The sequence below is a fragment of the Xiphophorus maculatus genome, chromosome 19, assembly GCF_002775205.1.
Source record: "Xiphophorus maculatus strain JP 163 A chromosome 19, X_maculatus-5.0-male, whole genome shotgun sequence".
Taxonomy (NCBI): Eukaryota; Metazoa; Chordata; class Actinopteri; order Cyprinodontiformes; family Poeciliidae; genus Xiphophorus; species Xiphophorus maculatus.
The window spans coordinates 17247272-17267450 of NC_036461.1; the positions used below are offsets into that span (position 1 = coordinate 17247272).

Here is a 20179-nt window from a genome sequence, read left to right on the forward strand (position 1 = left end):
TGCGCTAATAATTTAATGTTTATTGCAGATTTTTCTCAAACATTCTTACTTGTACTAAACAGCTGCCTCAGCCTTAATTGATGTCAGATTATAGTCCACGATCTATGCAACGAATAATAAAACGTGGCGTTTACCGTCATAAATAAGCGCAAATACTTTCAAATTATTATTTTTAGAGTTTTTACTGACTCTGGTGGCCTTTATTTGATAGTTAATTGACAGGAAAGTGGGTAATGAGAGAAGGGAAAGACATGCGGCAAAGGTTGCCAGGCCAGGAATCGAATCGTTGTGCTTAAGCCCTGCACCACCACAGCCTCCACCAAATACTTCCAAATTAGTAGCACAAACACTTTGGTTTTTAATTGCAAAAAAATGCAAAAAGAATCACAAAATCCTGGAGAGACCGAAAAGATGTTCAATAATATTATTTAATTTTATGAATTTATTGATATTTTAACAGTTTGTGAACAGACTTTATCAATACATGCTGACACAACCGGCCCTTTAAGGGCATTCTTGATTTTGCCAAAAAGAAAGATGAGTTTGAAGGTTTAAAAAGTTTTGCTTCACATGTCAGAAGCATAAACAAAAGATGTTCAGCTGCTATAACAGAGTTAAATTTGCTAACACGGCATGGAAATGAAGCAAAAGGTAATAAAAATCCTTTTCAGATATGAAGTCTGCCACCAGAGGCAGATCAGTTTGTTCTTTAACATTAAACAGGCTTTTAGAGCACACAGCTGGGTTTGCCGGACTAAAGGGCCGTGGCTTAACAGTCAAAGCATTTGCAGATGCTTTCATTGCTCATTTCGAGGCTAAGTGATTGCTCATGTCCACAAAGCTTCTGACAAGACATGGAGACGTTTATTCCAGGCAAAACAAATATTGTCAAAGGATCTGAAGAGAAGTACAAAAGCATCTTTACCTATCAATTCACTTCTACAACTTTGCACAAAACTACACAAATTGTCAAGAAACAATAATATTAATAAACATCTTTGTTTCCGTTGCTTCACGCTCACAATCTGCCACTTTTGGTCTTTTTTTATCATTATTATTCAGCACCTGCATCATTACAGAAGCAACATGCTCCATAATGTAAACAGAGTCCATAAACACGTATAGCAAATCCCATGAGCCTCACATGTGTGTGTGTGTGTGTTTTCTTGCTTTGCTTGGTTTTCATAATGCAAAAGGATCTGGAGAGCAGTGTGGGAGCAGAGCGATAAGCCTGGTGTCACTGGTATCTAATCATTCTCTATGTCCCTTATCATCTCAGGGCTAAGGAGCTTGAATGAACTGTGTGGAACGAGATGAGGGAGGGAATGAAGGAAGCATGGTGAATGGGTTAGATGTGAAAGGCAATGGGAAGAGGAAAGGAATGGAGATGAGAGATGTAGGAAGGAGGACCAGAGATTTAAGGGTCTGTTGCACTAAAAGCGTATAAGAAACTGGAGCCAAGTCCCATATCCTGCTTCACCTCGCCACCCACAGAGCACTCACCCACCTCATGTAAGAGGATCCCCCCCAACCCACTGCAAATTCTCACTGTGTGAGAGTAGAGATGTGTGTGTGTGTGTGTGTGTGTGTGTGTGTGTGTGTGTGTGTGTGTGTGTGTGTGTGTGTGTGTGTGTGTGTGTGTGTGTGTGTGTGTGCGTGTGCGTGTGTGGGTGTGTGTGTGTGTGTGTGTGGCTATCAAGAGCGCTAAGGATGGGTGGTAATTGAATAATGACAGTCATCCTTCTGATGGATTACCTGTCATTCCTCTATCTTTGCCCCCTCCATCACTGTCATTTCTCTCTTCTGTGCCGCTTTTGCCCCACAACCTCTGGTCAGATGGCGCCTCGTCCAGGGCGTCCCTCGTGCCAGCGTAAATAAAGACACTAGCAAAGTCACACAAGGTTTTCATTTGGTTTGTATGCCTGTGCATCGACATGCCGGGTATACTTAGTTTCTAACTCTGACCTGTCAGATAGTGCAGCCAATTTTGAATAAATAAAATACATTTTTGAAAAGTTTTGACAGAACATACAATCATTTTCTATGTTTCTGATATGATATTGAAGTGGAGTTAATTCGACTAACAATATTTAGTATAGGTCTTGTGTTTTGTTGAGCATATAGCATTATAAAATGGGAATGTCTAAAAGTTATACACATTATGTGCTTGAAAGATTTACATGAATACCACATATTTCCAGACTCTGTATAAAATGGGACATTACCTGATTTTCCTCACATTCAGACATGAAATCAGACCAATCTTTCCTGCATAGTCAGTAAGCATTACAGCAAAAATAGTGAATGTTTTAAGAATTTTTCAAATTGGAAAAAAAAAAACATTTTTAGGAAATTTTCATGGCTTTGTAATCTTTTGCTGTTAATTGACAACTTTTGAGTTAAATGGATGTGCAGCGCTGCGATGGACTGGTGATCTGACCGCCGAGGTGTATCAGTACGCTTTCAGCTGCGTCTTTGTAGAAGGTTTTCACTGCTGGGATGGAAAAGTTAGCCTTTTATAGCTCCATATCAATAATTTGTAAATCAGTTTTGTGTTTCCTAATATTATTATTATTATTATTATTTTTCAGGCTGGGCATCTCTTTCCACAAAAATGCTCGAGAATTGCTTAGATTTTCCTGAACGTTTTTCTTTTTTTTCCATTAAAAAAAGGAAACAAACACACTGTGTTTGTTGTGTTTCAATAAAACACATTGTTGAAATGTGTTTTGTTCTAACTGTGTGCCCTGCTGTTTAAAGCTACCGCCCTCTTTAATATGTCAGATTGTTGCAATAAAAAAAGCATGCAAATCTACACTTTTTATAATCTTTAATTATTCTTTTAATTATTCTCAGCTGAGAACTTGGGCTGCACTGAGGCTGTTCTGTTCGTGGTTTTAGTGTTGCATTACAGCAAAAAGGGGAGCAGCAGGAGATCCAAGGAGAGTGATTGCAGCATTTTGCTGCAGTGCAGTTCAATCTACAGTATCTAGTTGTTGCTAAATGGTCCCACTCCATCATGTGGAGGCTTTCTCTATAGGATTAATATTGTAAATGAGGTGAAGCTCTGCCAGAAGGCATACTGGGTCTCTAGAAAGATGTCTGTTTTTTTTATTTATTTTTTGCTGGGACCACTGATGATAATGGTTTTGTCCCTGATTTACCAGTCAAACCGTTTAAGTGTGTATGTGATAAACAAGAAGGATCATTTGTTTTCAGGCAAATCGGGATTGCGCGACTGCGTCAGCCGGAATAGTTGACACAAAATGAAGGGAGAATTATTCTTCATCATCATTTAATTGATTGAAAAAGGGGAAGTTTGCAGCTCTACACATTCAGGCACAGATGACTTATTTACATCAAGCCTTGTTTAAAGCAGTGGCATAAAAAGCACCAATGATACATACCCAAGTTGAAAGAAAATAGACCTCTTTGAAAATCCTGCCAATGGACCACCTGTGAATGCTTCATGCCAGGAGACTTCAAAAAGCGCAGTCTGATGAGAAGAACTTCGTCCAGTTTATGTCGGAAGCGGTGTGGGAAACAAAAGCAAGCAACTCTTAAAAGGCTGAAATTTATTGACCGTTCTGACTTTTGTAGAAGACAATCCAGAAGATCAAGCAGCTATAAAGTGGTAAGTGATTTTATCTGTAGTTGCCAAACTTGACTGACTTTACCCTGTAACCAGAATTATAAATGATCACCAAAAAGACCTCAACCTACTAATATTGAGTGGCAAACCCAGCGTGAAGCGCAAACGTGTAAGTAGCTCCTTCAGCGCTAACATTCAGCTACAAATTACTCATACCTCTTAAACTTTTCCTTGTTTTATTATAATGCAATGACAAACTTTAATTTATTTTATATGACAGAGATAATGCAAATTCAAAGTGTGTGGCACCAATTTCTGTCTCTTCTACTCAGCACAATTCAATTCATCTAATCATTAATAATTTACCCATTTCAGAATAAATCCAGTTGTTCTGCAATCAGGTTGTTTTCTTGCCAGATTCCTACATCAACTTGTAAAAACAAATGTTGGGAAACCAACATTGCACCTTAAAATGTCATCTCTCCTGTGAAGCATGGTGGTGGCGGTGTTATTTCATGGAGATGCGACAGGAAAGCTGGTCAAAGTCTAAAGGTGATCATTCTGGTTGTTGCATAAGTGTTTGTGTGTGTGTGGGTGTGTGGGCATGCGGGAGTGTGTGGGAAAACTGATTGAGAGGCACAATCTCTCCCCACCGACCAACTAGTCATGCCAACGAGAAAAGGAAATCAACAAATATGGACGACTTTCTCGTTTGAAGAATTTGTGCCACCCTCTGAAGGTGGCGCCATGAGTGAAGAAACATGTTGAAAACATGTTGAAAGCTCTGAAAGACTTGAGAATGACAGATGTTGACATTTTAGCAGGACAATAACCCTGAATATGCTCCCAGAGCTACAATAGGATGGTTTAAATCAAAGTGAAATGATGTGTCTAAATAGTCCAGTTACATTCCAACCCTAAATCCCACTGGGACTTTTTTGTTTTGTTTTGTCTGTTTCACTTTCCTTCCACTTCATAAACAGGCAGTGATTGTATTGGTTTTCCTCTTAAGAACCCAATAAAATCCACTGAAGTTTGTGGGCACCCTTTTATCAGAATGTGGAAAAGCTTGATGGGCTTCATAAGTTTGAAAGGAATTGTACTTTTGTTGTGGACAAAAAAAAACAAGAAAAGATAAACAAGCAGGCACATTTTGAAGAGTACAAGTGTGGAAATCTTGATGATGCGAAGTAATGAAAAAATTTATTTCAGTCAAGAATCCCTAAGGGGGCAATAGAGGCGACTCAAGCCTCAACGTTCTTCCTCCAAATTGCATAGCGTTACAATACACAGTGTGCTGGCACGGTGCGGCCCACCATGCCAGACGTGAGAAAGCACTGATCCAAAACGGCGAGCTACACAAGCCATGGGAGAGAAGCAACCCTACCAACAGCTACACATAAACACACACGCGCACACACACACGATATAAAATACACCATACTGCCAATTAGGGCAGTAATGGCTGTGGGAAAGCATGCATACTTCTCCCAAGCACACACACACACACACACCCGCGTGCGTGCACGCCCACACACACTGATACAGTAACTGAGACTCCTAATGTCAACGTTAATAGCACCCAGTTGTTCAGTGCCAGAGACGGACCCTGTGAGAAGGAGGTGAGAGGGTGGCGGTGCTGAAGCTGTGGACTAAGAAGGATGCAATTCCCCAACAGACACACAGGAGTGAAACAGTTAGCAGGATGTTTTTGCGGTGTTCAATTGGTTTCTGAGGGTCAAACTCAATGGTTACTGTTTGAACCTTTGATTTAAAAAATTAAGAGAGTTCATCTGTAATTACCACAGGTACCATAACTATTATATTCTACATTATTATCATGTACTTTTACCAATTTACGTCATATTTTCTACTCCTTTCCCCCACATCTTGTTTGACAGAGTTTTTAAAAGTTGATTAGCCCGTTTTTGGCTGTCCTCGCAGCTGCTATGTTGGACAACACACCAAGTTAGTGAAGGACAATGATTAAAATGAGAGAAATGGGTGGTGAAATTCAGGAACAAAACAAATATAAAACACAAAGCAATAGAAAAAAAAATTAAATGGTGTTAAAGCAGAGGGACACAGATGGCAGGGCGGGAAGGCAGAACACTAGCATGGAGACAGCAGGATGGGGTGGAAGTTGATGCGCTGGGTATCTTCCCCCTCTTCCATCAGCAGAAGCCTGTTTGTGGAAAAGAGCAGTAATGAGAGCAGCTGCAGTGAATACACACACACACACACACCCCAACACGCACATATAAAAAGCAGAAAACACTTATCCAGCCACTTAGCCACCCACTCCTCATAAGCAAACCCACATAAACCCAATTGTGCACACTGGCGAATAGGCGGACATCATCACTCTTACCCTCACACTCGAAGGCCTGCAGTATGGTGGTGTAACTGGGGCCCAGCCAAGAGGTGTAACTACCCAGAACTCTCTGCAGGTGGTGGGTAGCGTCGCTGAACAGCAGATCGGATTGGCCGTAGCCTGCCGAGCTGAACAGGCTGAAGCCCTCGGTGGCGTTGCCAAACACATTCTGCAGGAGAGACAGCGTGTGACAGCACTTAATGCATGAGGGCATGCATGGATGTGCGTTGGCGTGTTCAGGGAACATGTGTGGCTGGGAGATTGAGGGCATGTGCAGCTGGAGGAATGGCGCAGGACGTATCAGTCTTACACTCTCTTGCAAGGAAGGAAGGAGGAGTGAGGATTCCCTGTTACGATCTCCACAGTGAGCAGCACAGAGCGATAATATTCACTCTGGATGAATACATACTGGTTTATATACTGGTCACATTACTGGTTAAACCTCAGTATTACTAAATTCCTCATAGATTTAACAGAGATTTCAGCCCAAACTGACCTGAGAGCTGCTACAGATTTGTGGGCCAGAAATTGTAGAGGCCATTGGAGTGATAATGAACTAAAAACTGGTTTGAGATGATTTAAGTTTTGTGACATCTTGCAGAAAGAAGTTATCACAAGATAGGTACTCTGGTCATAAAGGAAGGGCATTGTCAGCAACAATACTCAACAACACTGTGGAGCTTAAATGATGCTTAGTTGGCAACAAGGGCCCCAAAGTGTAATAAGAAAACACCCCCAAACCATTATACCACTTTCAGTCTTAACTGCTGTCAGAAGGCAGGTTGGATCCCAGGATTCCTGTGGATTCCTGTGGTGAAGACCAGAGCTTACCTAACCTGCATGTTACCACTGAAATCAAGATCCATTTGACCAAACAGCATTATTACCAGTCTCTTATTGTCCAACTTTTGGAAGTCTGGTCAAATTTTGGCCTTGTTTTTCTGTTCTTAAATTACCCAAGTGGGACCTGTTAGGATGTTGCGTTAGTGTGACTCATCTGCTTCAAGGTTCAGAGACTGTTGTAATGAGTGGCTATTTGAGTTATTGTTGCCTTAGCATCTCAAACCAGTCTCCCCTGATCTCGACAAGGCATTTTCATCCGTACAGCTGCCCCCCAAGAGATGTTTTCTCTCTTCTGACCCATTTCCATAAATCTGAAACCATTTTCTTTCCCATTTTGATGCCCCGTTTCAAGTCCAGCAAGTCCTCAACATCACACAAGACTCAAAATGCATTGAGTTGTAGCCATGGGACTTGGCTTATTTGTTAATTCTGTTGTAAGCAATTGAACAAGTTCACCCCATAAAGTGGCTGGCGAGTGCCTTTGGGGTAACACAAACTAATAATGACAGCTGTTGCGTTCTACCTGTAAACGCTCCAGGTATTTCCAGACACGGCACTTATCCTCCATGCGCACCACAACGCCGTTGGCGGGGACAGCTGACAGGTGGCATCGCAGATACTCATCCAGACCTGCCTCTGTCCCGTCTGGACACAGCAGCTTGAGGTCCTCCAGCTCCAAGTCCAAGGCCCAGGATTCCTGATTCTTGCCTGACCAAAAGGAGTGCAAAACTGAGTTTAGTTTTCTTTTTAAAAAAAAAAAAAACTAAACAAAAACACAAATGGAAATGCTGATAAATGAACATATTTACATTTGTATTTCTTGCTGGTCAAGATCCATGTTTTGAGTACAAAATTTCCAATTTGCCTTCTTAATCCTAAAAAGTTAACCTTTCCGCATCCAAACAGATGTTTTTGTGAAAGAGAGGTAGACCACCTTGACGCTGACTTTTCCCCAGACATCAGCTGAGGCCTTCTGTGCTCTCCTGACCTGCCCTAATTGGTGCCACTCTGGACCTTTCTAAAGCATATGATGCAGCAAGCTTCGTTAAACAGCTGCAGTGTTCGTGGAGCCAGAGCCAAGCTGCTCCTTCTCGTCTACCAACAGAGTCTGTGCAGCATGACTGTGATAATGATCACCATTAATTTTGGATGTTGCCCAAAGCAAAGCAGCAGATGCACCAAGCTGAGAATTAGGATGCTATTGCTGGACAGAAAAATGCTTGGACATCTGTTTGTTATGATATCATTTCTCTTTTTTTTTGTTTAATTCCTGTTTTTCATCCATCTTTATGTCTTTATAAATCTCACAGGGAGACATATTGATGTGCCTCGCTGAATTTCAGTGAAATTTTCTCATTTATCCTGGATTGCACACAATTTTAAAAAGCAGAAATACTTTGTGCCGCAATGACATCTTGTGTCTGGTTTGGGTACTACAAGCCCAGTTGGCTTCGGGCAAACACCAGCAGTGTTTCATCACCACTTGTCTATTGAAGAAATCTTTTTGCTCTTACCATCCGAATTGTCGAAGACTGTTGTGTGTTTGACAAACGCAACATCACCGAGGTTCTCAGCAACACACCTGAGAGGGGAACAACAGTTAAACCCACTTAACCTATGGGAAAAAATCTATAGAAACATATGACCAGACTTTTATTTGTCTCTCAAATTCAGTACGAATGGTAGGGGAAGTGATAAGCATTTCTCTCTGTGACCTACAACAAGCAACAAGTCCGGCGTGTTGCTAAAACAATAGACTTTTCTGTCCTAACATCACAAACATGAAGATGTGGAGTCCCCTTAACTCTTCTGGTAATTTACCTACAACTTTTGGCTATAAGGAATCCAGCTGGATTTGGCTTAAATGTATAGAAAACCACATCATGCTAACTGTAAGGTATGAGAGGGCGGGGGCAGCTGGGATGATGCATGCTTGTTTCTATTCACTGAATTTACCCAACAAACCCTGAAATACCAGAATATTGTGAAGAAAAATCTAATGAACTAAACCTTGTGTTTTTTGGCCAGAAAATTATCCAAAGCATACGAAGAAATCAGAACGCTGCATGATCTAAGTGTGTCAACAAGCCAAATCACCACAAAACATGAGGCACTCTTCAAAATGACTTGAAGATTTTTGCAACGTTTCATGAATGGGTGTGCCAAAGTCTGGTATTGAGCAAAAGTTGCTGAATACTTGTGGTCACAACTGGAGTAAAATACCCCAACTCCAGGTGTCGTTAGTGAGTTATTGGTGAAGGAGTCGTACCTCAGGGCCCCTGCCTCTCCGTAATGTCTCTCCCTGTGATTGTTGGCACAGATGTGTCTGTCGTTCTCGTCTCCTATACATGCCTCACAGAGGTTCTTCGGGTTGTTGCCTCTGGGATCATGCAGAGGATCCTTAATGCCAGGCACGCAACTGTAACCAAAGAAGTTCCCCACCGCTGACAGGAGAAGTGGAGAACAAGTCAGCCAAAATTTGACACTGACAAATGTTGCTTTTGCATATTTTTTAGGTTTTTTTTATGTCAAATTAGTTATCAGTATTTGCCCTTTATAGTATTTTACCAAAGCAGCTGCATATTTAATGTTATGTGATTACATTTAAACTAAAGTCCAAGAAACATTATGTGACATACACAATGAGGACACAGTTTTTTTTGGTAATTAAATCTTCCTGTCTGTTCTTTCAGAGTGTTTTTGAGTGTTTCATCTCATTCCCACATTTCCAAATCCCACCTCCATCCATTCACCACTCTGCTCCCCCCACTTCCTGCCTCCGGACCTCTCAAATACCTTCCACGCATCAGTGTACACCAACACACACTCGCGCGCAGCCGTCACGCTTGCCTTCACCTTTGGGGAAATTGCACTGCTCTCCTACGCTGATTTGGGATGTGTTAACCAAGTAGCCGATGGGAACCGTCCAGCCCACCGTGGTACGGACGCCGGGGTGACAGGAGCTGCGCTCATGCATCTCCAGCAAGGACAGGTCTGAAGAGGAGCGCCGGGCCATTGCCACCACATAGTAGCTGATTCCGTCTGGAATAAGGCGGTTGGACACACATCAAAGCAGGAAATCAGACTTAAGAAACCAATTGATGAGGCAGAGATTGTAATTAACTGGTTTTGCATTGAAAAATTATCAGGTTGTTTTTTTTAAATGCATCAAATTGTAAATCACACACCACTTCTAATCTTTAAATACATTAGTTATCAACTTGCATGCACTTGGTTCAGTTAAATATCATTTTGGAGACATGTTCTTGGATAAAAGACGTTTTGAAGTTTCTGTTGAAATCTAAAGTACTACGCCAATCAACAAATCTGCCTGTTACTTCCAAAAATCCTGACTATATAATAAATCAAACTGGCCAAAGTCGAAATCGTTATCAGCCAGAAAAAAGCCTGATCAGTGCATCTCTACCAAATATTGTACTTCTTCTGGAAACAAAAATGTTGATACATTTTGGGCAAAAATCCCTAGTGAGCTAATTGTACTAAGTGCTCCAACATGTGGCTTACCTACTCCATTATGAGACTCTCCTGCTGCAAGCTCCAGGCCATGGCAGAGACCCGCAGCGTACATATCATCTGCAAACATCGAAGCTGCATCTGCTGTGCCGTTCTGAGAAAACAGAGACGTCTTCATGTAGCCTATTAACATACAACTAATAACTAAATGCAAAAATAATGTCATATATATATACATATGTATGTATCATTTATTTTGCTTATTAAAAAACAACACATCTTATTGTATATGTATTGCAGTGTTATTTTTCACCACATTGTGAAAAATGTAAACGATATTTAAAGAATTCAGTCAGAATTGTTGCTGCGTATTTTTCACAGAGTTAGAAATGATTTTTAAAACACAGGTATGCTATTTCCATCTTTGTGCACCTTGATTTTCTCCATGCAGTCTCTGGTGCTCAGGCCGCGGACACACATCAGCGATCCCCTCACATTCCTGGCCGTGGCATTGCCGGCTAAATCCAGGCACTTCTGCTCCTCGGCGTCCGATAGCACACACCAGGAGACTGAATCAGAGAAGATTTTTTTTTTTTTTTCCCCCTCGTTAAAGCAAGATCACATGAAAATTTCTGTATTCTCTAGAAACAAATGTTCCCTGTAAGCCTTCGACTGGCGTACCTGTAGTTTTCTGGTTGGAGACGCAGTCGACGCTCAGAAGAGGCAGCAAAAGCAGGAAAGTCACAGCGAATCTTCTCTCCATGTCGACTCTGGTCTGAAACCGGCTGCAGAATGATTCTGTAGTTCAGCAGAGATGAGGACCAGGTGGGATTCATTGGTCAGAAAAAATTAATTCAGCCCCCTCCCTCTCACATAACCTCACCACAGAGAGAGGAGGTATAAAGCAGGGGAATGTCGTAGGGAGATTGGATGAAGAGAGAAGAAAACATCATATTATTCCTCCATCCTTGACTATTAGGTCTAAGTCCTCAATAGATAATCCTTACCTCCATCTCTCGATAGTGGTGTAGTGTTTCTTCCTCCAATTATCCACTAAGATTTAAGCCCAACCATAGACACCGTTTTGGTTGGCTCATGTCATCGCAGCAGCTCAGGTCACCTGGCACAGAGACTCGAGCAGGGGTCTTTAATTAAAAAAAAAAAAAAAGCAGTGGACAATGCATCTTTGTGCCTAAGCGCTGTTCGTGGAGAAAAGATACCGAATAGGTCTTGCTCCGACTCACCAGAGTACACAGCTCTAAGAAAGGAAGAACAAACAGCGTCTGCTGTTGTTCATGCCCAGCAGACCCAGAGAAGGGAACACAGATCACCTACTGGAGACAATTAAACTGTTTGTCTGTCTTTTACTCAGTTCTAACAACGTCCAGTCACATAAAAACTCTTATAAATTTAAGTAAATCTGTTGGGAAGGAATGCAAAACTGAATCTTCTGGGTCAGTGTTTAGTTGCAATTTAAATTTCATGGAGATTTAGAAAGGTGTTTTTTGCAACAATTATAGCAGCAGGCCTCCACTAAATGCTTCCAAAATACCTTAAGTCCTGCTGGAATAAATGGAGCTGGTCTCTGAACAGCAGCTTTCAAGCCATGCCCGCACATTGTCAATTGGATTTCGATCTGAACTTTGACTGGGCCGTTCTACCTCATGAAATTGCTTTGATTTAAACCTCTGTGTTTAGGGCGACTGTTTCGCTGGAAGGTGAACCTCCACCCCTCTGGTCAATGATATTTTACAGCTCCCAACAGGTTCTCCTCAAGGTTTATTCTCTGTTTAGCTCCATTTAACTTCCCCGTCCTTACTGAAGAAAAGCTTCCCCATAGATTTGGCTCAGGACATAAAGGCTCATCAGGCCCTTGGGAACCATTTAAGGCCTATAAATACTCCACAAGAACACAGGTTTGTTTTCTCCCTTCCAGGCCTGAAAGAACAAAATGACGTCTTTCTGTCCCGTAGCCTGGTTTCAGCATTCTCTAAGCTTCTTGTTGAGTCAAAACCAGGGCAGAATCATTTCTAGTGTGGTGCCCAAAACATAGAGTGTGATCGGCCAGAAATTTGCTAAACTGACAAATAAAGGCTCCGGAAGAGTTCTGCATTTGAGTACTTCACTTTATTCTTACTTTATTCCACCACTGAGCATTCAGACTCAATCATACGTAATAAAAAACTACTGCTAGATGATTGTTTTACTATCTTGAAGTAAAACAATCTAGATGGTACTTTTGTTTTGCCTTATAAAAAAAAAAAAAAAAAAAGGAAAAATGCAGAGAGGAAATCCTAAAACTGCGTGACAAACTGCTTCCCGGTAAAAATGGTTATCTCTATCATAGTTCAACACTAGCTACCAAATCATTATTTCATATCATTGTTTAACAATGCAAAACTCTCTATTTCCAGCCTTTAGCTACTTACTCCCATCCGTCATCAGCCACTCTCAGGAGCAGTCACGCTGCACCTGCGTTGTTTGACACACACACACACACTCACCCAGTACATTTCACGTTCTCACAAATGGCTACTTCTGGCTAGCAAACGTCTAATTTTGCAGTCAAAAGAGTAAATAGGTTTCCAGAGTTACTTCATATCAGGATTATGCCGCTGCCACCATATTTCACTATGCTGTGTTTGGAGTTATGTGTTGTGTTTTTAGATTTCCACCACAAGCGGCGCTTCGCATTTGGGCCATGAAGTGCAAGTTTGGTCTCATTTGACCAGATCGACTTCCTCCCCATGTTTGGCATGTCTCACTTTCTTTCCACAAAGGGAGTCCTTGTTGCTTCTCCTCAGTTTCCTCTCTGATCCGTCCGCCGTGTTCCTCGGTCTTCGTGTTGCTGTTAGTTCTCTAACCAACCTCTGGTACCTTTAGCGAGCAGCTGCATTTCTACTCAGATCAGATAAAATCAGGTTAAATACTCTGTGTATTGAACTGAACTTCATTTGGAGGCTTCACAAAGTAATATTTGTGAACTTATAAAAAAAAGAAAAAACATGCTGTGCATTACATAAAATTCAGATTTAAATTGATGAAGTATGTTGTAAAGTGGGAAAATATCAATTTAACTTGAGCAACAGGGACATATCGAAGAAGAGATTGTATTAGCAGCAACACACCCGCAACCAGATCCTGATATAACCAATAAAATCAGAGGTGTAGATGGTGCACATACTTTACCAGTGTACAACACACTTAACTGGAATAAGCCTTTAATATACTGCATCCAACACTGCTTTTTTCCCCTGGAGAAGAAACATTGGAAGGTATTTCTTCCAGTAATCTGTCTCTTGTTTTGGCTGCGACACACACACACACACACACACACACACACACACATACCCACACACACACACACACAAAAAACATTCACTGTATCCCAAGTTTTTTTTTTGCTAATTTACCTTTAGGAATCAAGTTGTTGGAATTTCCCCGTCAAACTGAGTATTTTTTTTTTATGTTTTATTTGAATTCTGCTACAGAAAAGTGAAAGAGTTTCCCTTTGTGATCTTGCTAAAAACTAAATTTATCCAAAAATGAAATCAAATTTAAATAGCTTTGGCTTAGATGGGTTACTAAGTAAAGATATCAAACTTGGTTTATTTTTTAATTAAAGAGTTGAAACTTCACATAAAAAAGGACAAAGCATCTCTTATCCATTCCAAATCATCTTAATTAAAAACCGAACATGAGAAGTAAAGTCCAGACGAACACATTCGGCTCATTTACATCTGCATAGTTGCTGAGAATTCACATCTCCTCACAGGGCGTCGTTTTCTATTTCCTACAAAATATTGCTCTGCTTCGTGTCTTTTGGACCTTATTTCATCTTCACTAATATCAGCATTCACCCTGCATGGGCACTTACTTCCCTCTTTAACCGCCATCACTGTCATCTATGTGGAAGTTAAATTACCTGCAGCAGCCAATTCCAGGAGCTGCTGTGATCTCACTGCATGAATACATTCAAATATAAATCGGAGTTTGGAAATTCTTGCACGCAAAGTGTATTTAGGTCCAAAACTAGTCAAACCTCAGCTCTAAATAAACGAATAGTTGGGACCTTTACTGAATTTACTGATACAATTTGCTTAATTGACTGTTAGGCGTTGAGTTAACACTGATTCACCCCTGTAGGTTCAGGGGCTCCATGCAAAGTTACTGACAAAAATTACAACTTTGAAAGATACGGAAAACTGACTGTAAGAAGGGGCTTCTATGAAGGAAAATGTAAAAGATGAAGAGGTGAGAGCCATTACGTCATTGTTATTTTTATGTGACCCTTGCCAACAACACTAAAGCACTCTTCTATCATTGAGGATTTTGACTTTGAACAGGCTTTCTTCTCTGTAGCCAAAAGAATGTTGGATTTTTTTTTTTTTTATGTATTGCATTACACAAGAATTTCCAGGATCAGAATAATATCATGAAAGGAAATCGGGTCTATTTATAGGTGAAATTCGATATTTATGGGGTATTGTTTTGTTTTTCCAGTTTTTTTTTTCCATGATAAAACATTTATTCACATTTCTGTCTGCACATTCCAGTCTGAAACTTACAAACAGAATAGAAAAAGTGTGAGCTTTAAAATACAGCGTTTACTTTAATGTACTCCTAACAATTGATAGACTGTGGCATTGTGATAAAATGGTTCAGTGATTCTGAATTCTGTGAAACAGCTAATCACATCAGACTAAGTGACATAACATTACAAGCTCTGCCAGGTGACAAAAAGAAAAAAATAACACAGATTATCTTGATACATCTGGCATTCAGCAGGAACCACCTGAAATTTAATTCCTGAAATAGATATCTTAGAAGCAGGGGGAAAAAAGGAAAGGTGTAGGGATTTAGGTGAGTTGCTATAAGCAACGGTGAGAGTGAAACTCTACATCTGCAGTTCTTTTTGTTCCGTCTCCTGTCCTGCTTTAGTTTGGCGAAAGAGAGGCGAAGCTTACCAATAGAAATGTGGAGAGTAATATTCCTCCACATTTACTCACAGTGACGATGTGTATCAACCTTGAAACAAATCAACAATTTATTGTAGTAGCGTAATCCCGCCCTGAAAACAGTAAAAATATGAAACCCTTAGATTAAGTATTTAGCAAGATAGTCTGTGGCGAACCCACGGGCTTTCTGACTAATTCTGGGTTCTGAGATGAGTTTAGAGGAAAGTTGATTCAGTGTCTGCTGAATCATTCCTGTCTTGATTTGACCATGTCTTTTGGGTCACATCTATCAAACTCAAGGGCCACAGGCCAAATCTGGCCCCCATAACTACACAAAAAAATAAAACTACAACAGAAGTAGTGTGTCTAAGTATTATTTCACTAATCTAATCAAATCAGTTTTTGTTTGTATGGTGCCAAGTTGCATCAATGTGAAAGTTTGTTTAGTAGTATTAAATTTTAAAGAGTATTTATTAAATGCAGAGGCTTTATTTTTTTAGATTTATTTATATTTTAACAGTTTTGAAATTGATAATTTGATCTATAAATTGTGATATGACCAAACGTTATTGGGACATTGATAATGTTGTTATAAAAGTGAGTCTGACACCCTGCTTTAGATTATTAGCCTGCCATGACCAACCACTTTAGGTTTACATTGAAAATGGCTGGTTGTACATCATTTTGTATTGATTGCTTGGATATTTGAAGTAAAATTATTAAGACTTTTAATACTGAAATAAAAGAAGTACTACATTTGTTCACTCCTACCTTTCCCCTTATTATCACATACATAGAAAATTACCTTTACTAAGATTATTAAGATCTTCCTTTTCTTGACAAACATGTCAGTAATCTTGCAATGAATATCTTCCGGTTTTTATTTTTCTTGAACAAGAGAAAAAGAAGTTCCTAATTTCTTCTATTCTATTGGACTAATTGCTTACACCCTGGGTTACCGTAGTTTGTTTTTCCATTTTTACAAAGTAAAAAGGCAAAGAGGTCAGAACAGCACTTTTCAGAAAAGAAAAAAAAAGTTGACTGCCTTTATTTTCTCAAAAGTAGAAGTAAAGGAAAATGATAAAAACGCATTATTTCACAGCTATATTAACTCCAGTGCAGCACATGTCATTATGTTAAAAAGAAAGCAGCTATTTCAGAGAATAAAGTTCAGTGCAGATCTTTAGCAGAAATATCAGGTTTCTGTTTATTTAAAACTTTTCACAGTAACCTTAGTCTCCTGTCTTTACTTATTTCATCTACGACTGTTCTCACCTTTCAATGTATTCTCAACATTTATACCGTCTCTCGCTCCAAAGTGAGGAAGTAAATTCCCTCCACGCTCACACATTATCATGCGTACAGTGGCTAGATGTTATAGCCAGGTGCTGCTATAGTTCTTGATGCTCCATGCCACCATGGAAACCCAGATACCTTTTGAAAGGTTTGGAAACAAGTTGGAATACTAAGCACTAATTCCACTTTTAAAAAACAAAAACAAAACAAGATCTATAAGTAAATTTGAAAAATGTAAAAACTAAAGAACAAGAAATGGAGAACTGTTGAAGAAGTTTGAAGGATATGTTTGTTGGGTGTTGTCTTGTTGTTAATCAGCTAGACAAAAAAATAATTTCCTCTAATCTAATCCCTTGTTCAGATTTAAAACATCTCAACAAAGAAACAAACAAAGGTGAATGTAATCAAAAACATAATCAAAATCGAAAGAATGAAAAGATTGTTCCACTTCCTGGAGTTGGGAGGCTTCATTCAATCACGGCTTCGTTTTAGTGACATCTAGTGGCGACACAGGGGAAAGAAAAACAGCGTGTGACTGGCCCAATGAACTCAGTTTGGAGCATCCAGAAACATTTAAGCATTTATTCTGGATTTCTCGTATCACAAGAAAATTTTGGAAAGAGTGTAATAACTTTATAAATTGTAATATTGATATTAAATGTTCCCTGAGGTATGAGTATATTATTTTTGGCTTTCATTGTAGGAATACTAAAGCAGACAAAAAACTGGCAATCAATCTAATTATTATATTTGGGAAATTTAATATTCACAAATGTAAATTTTCATCATCTTCACCTATTTCTTTTTTTTTTTTTTTTTTGCAGTTTTGGTTAAGGAAATCGAGTTCTACTTATATACTATTTCTAAGAGTATGAACAACAAAAGCTGTAGACACATGAATGTCGTAGATCTCTGAATATTTTTAATTTGTCATGTCTGTAATATCTTCTATCTATTCTTTTTATTTTTCATACCAATGTATGAAAGCTACACCCTTGGCATACTTTATAATATGTTGTGTTCTGTTTCTTTTCTTTTTTTTTTCTTTGTAATTGTAAACAAAGATGATCATTATTTAAAAATAAATTTTAAAAAAACTGTTTTGGGTGAAAAAGAAAACCTCGTCACGCCTTCGTGACATGTTTGTTATGTGGTGGGTAGACTACTGTATGTTGCGCTGTTTATGAAAGAGATGCTGGGGGAGAAAGTCACGTGTGTTGCGATAAAGCAACGCGCGTGAGCTGTGATTATGTAATTGGGACGAAAACATTTTACTGATAACCAACCATCCATCCACTGGTTGGACTGGTTCCCGTTCAAACATCCGTGGTGATTATGACCGCAACTGATCTACTGAATTATTATAACACAAAGTGTTTCTACACACACAGTAAAGCAGCACTTTCAGACTTCCACAGCAGAACTTCAACGACTGGCGTGATTAGAACCGCGTTGGTTTTTGACGTCATTGGTCACGTGACTTTTCCCGCAACAAAGCATCCCACTGTTTTGGTGTCTTTATTTAATTAATTTCACTCTGTAGTTTATTTGTTTAATTTATTATTAACATTATTATTAATATTATTAATTATAATAATGCTATGCTAATTGAGTATAATAATATTAATATTACAACAATATTATTATTACTATTATTATTATTATTGTTAATATTATTAATTATAATAATGCTAATTGAGTATAATAATATTAATATTATAACAATATTATTATTATTATTATATATGATGCATATTAATAAGTAATTTTATTAATACTATATATTATTATTTACTTCTTTATTTATTTATTATTATTAATAATTATAATAATGCAATAATAATCAATATAATATATAAATATTGATATTATAACAATATTTTTATTATAACACATCATATATGTTAATTGTTATTAGATTCTTATTATTATTCACACATGCACACAGGTGTTTGGATTCAGTCAATACAAATACCTCATTCTAGCAATGTGACAGAACATTTTTTATATTTTTGCAAATTTATTAAAAAATAGAAATCCAAGAAATCTGTGAATTAACTGATGTTTCACCTAACTCCATTTTTCTGTTCTGCTTTACAGTATGTGTCGAGATAAATTACTTAAAACCTCTAACAATGGCAAACTTTTAAAAAATTACCTAAACCAGAATTACTTGAATTAATTTGTTACACACACAACTCTGAAGAGATCAGTGAATAACTTTGATCTATTTACCTTGTTTGCTCAGGAAACCTTGATATAATTATTTTATAGATCATTTAGCAAAGCACATTAGCATACAGCCAATTTAATCTTTCATTGGTTCTTGAAGTAACTCTACAAGTTATGTTCAATACAGGTATGAAAGAACGTAAAAATATTAACCATAAAAAACAAACCAGAAAACCAAGCACTGATCAAATAAACGGGGTCATAAGGACTGTGGTAGTTTATAGGCTAAACTGGAGACTCCCCATTCAAATCCAGGGAGTCTTAAATTGTTATACGTCAACAATTTAATTAACTAGTACACATAATGTGTCTTTCTTGAATCTAAAATTCGTATATAAATTATTCACCATTGTCTCATTGATTCACAGTGTGCCTGTCATGCAAGCATTGTGCAATAATTAGAAATAAATCTGACCCAGTGCATCATGTCAGCACAAATATGTTGGTGAATCACAAGATGAGTGATTACTGTTTCAGATGGAGATGATTGAATCATCTCCATTTAAGCTGGAATTTTAGCTTAAAGTGCAGCGTTTTGACTTTCTGGCAAACTCCAGTGACTTTTGCTGTTGTTTAGCCTCATCTGTGCTGTTCAATAAACTAGTCAACTAGGAATTGCTAATCAACTAGGTTTTAGTCATTGTGAAGCAGCGTTTTATGCATTAGTGAGTAAACGCTCACCCACACGAGGCAAAATGCAACACTGTTCATGTAGCTGGAACCACAGGACAGGTCACAGCTTTTTGCCTTAAGCTGTAACAGTGAATCACACCCAACACTCCTCCACTACACATAAATAATCTGATTTAGGGATAAAGAAACACTAAAACCAGTTTGCTGCTGTTTCTCTAACCTCAGAATCTTTTAGACTTAAACGTGAAATTTACATTGTAAAATGTTCAGCTGCTTTGAAGACTGAACTTCATGTTTGGAGTACATTATTATATATTTACATATACTTAGTTTAATTTTTGGCAATTTGCTTAAGAGAATGACAGCATAAATGTGTGCCAAGATGAAAGCCTTAATTATTGGCATTTACATTTGTGATTGGTATATATTATGAAACTCAGTTGTTACTTTCTTTCCCATTCACAATTGTGTCCTTCTTTGTGTTGGTCTCTCACTTGAAATCCCAATATAATACTCTGAGTTTTGTGGCTGTGACGATGAGACAAAATGGATAACTGGTTGTTGAGAGCATAGCATTAATGTGTCCACAGTGCTTTGTAATAGTTTTACTCACGCCTAATTTATATTTTACTTTCTTTTCAAAGAACAGGAGTTTCTACTTATTTGGATTTGTGCTTTGTTTGGCCACTGATCAATTGTTCAAAGTCAGTGTAAGTGTGTGCCACCAGGCAATTATAACTGATAACGCTGAAGATGTGTTTGGAAAGGGGAGAATAG

General features: G+C 38.6%; 1 protein-coding gene across 1 annotated transcript; it reads right to left on the reverse strand.

Annotated features, from left to right (window-relative positions):
• Positions 1-4776: 4776 nt before the first annotated feature.
• On the reverse strand, positions 4777-11134 carry LOC102225523 (otolith matrix protein 1-like). The gene is made up of 9 exons (XM_023352390.1): positions 10965-11134; positions 10716-10852; positions 10335-10437; positions 9666-9851; positions 9079-9253; positions 8324-8391; positions 7333-7517; positions 5964-6135; positions 4777-5777 (listed from the first exon to the last, which is right to left on the reverse strand). Exons 1-9 carry the CDS (start codon positions 11044-11046, stop codon positions 5767-5769), a joined length of 1119 nt encoding a protein of 372 aa, XP_023208158.1. The 5' UTR covers positions 11047-11134; the 3' UTR covers positions 4777-5766.
• Positions 11135-20179: the final 9045 nt, after the last annotated feature.

What these genes read in the sequence shown, in the direction of transcription:
- LOC102225523 (XM_023352390.1), bottom strand. Translation starts at nt 11,046, where the DNA reads ATGGAGAGAAGATTCGCTGTGACTTTCCTGCTTTTGCTGCCTCTTCTG. An exon ending in GGAGAGGCAGGGGCCCTGAG is followed by an intron (nt 8,392 to 9,078) that starts GTACGACTCCTT and finishes TTCCCCTCTCAG; the next exon opens with GTGTGTTGCTGAGAACCTCG. An exon ending in AGTCTTCGACAATTCGGATG is followed by an intron (nt 7,518 to 8,323) that starts GTAAGAGCAAAA and finishes CCTTTTGGTCAG; the next exon opens with GCAAGAATCAGGAATCCTGG.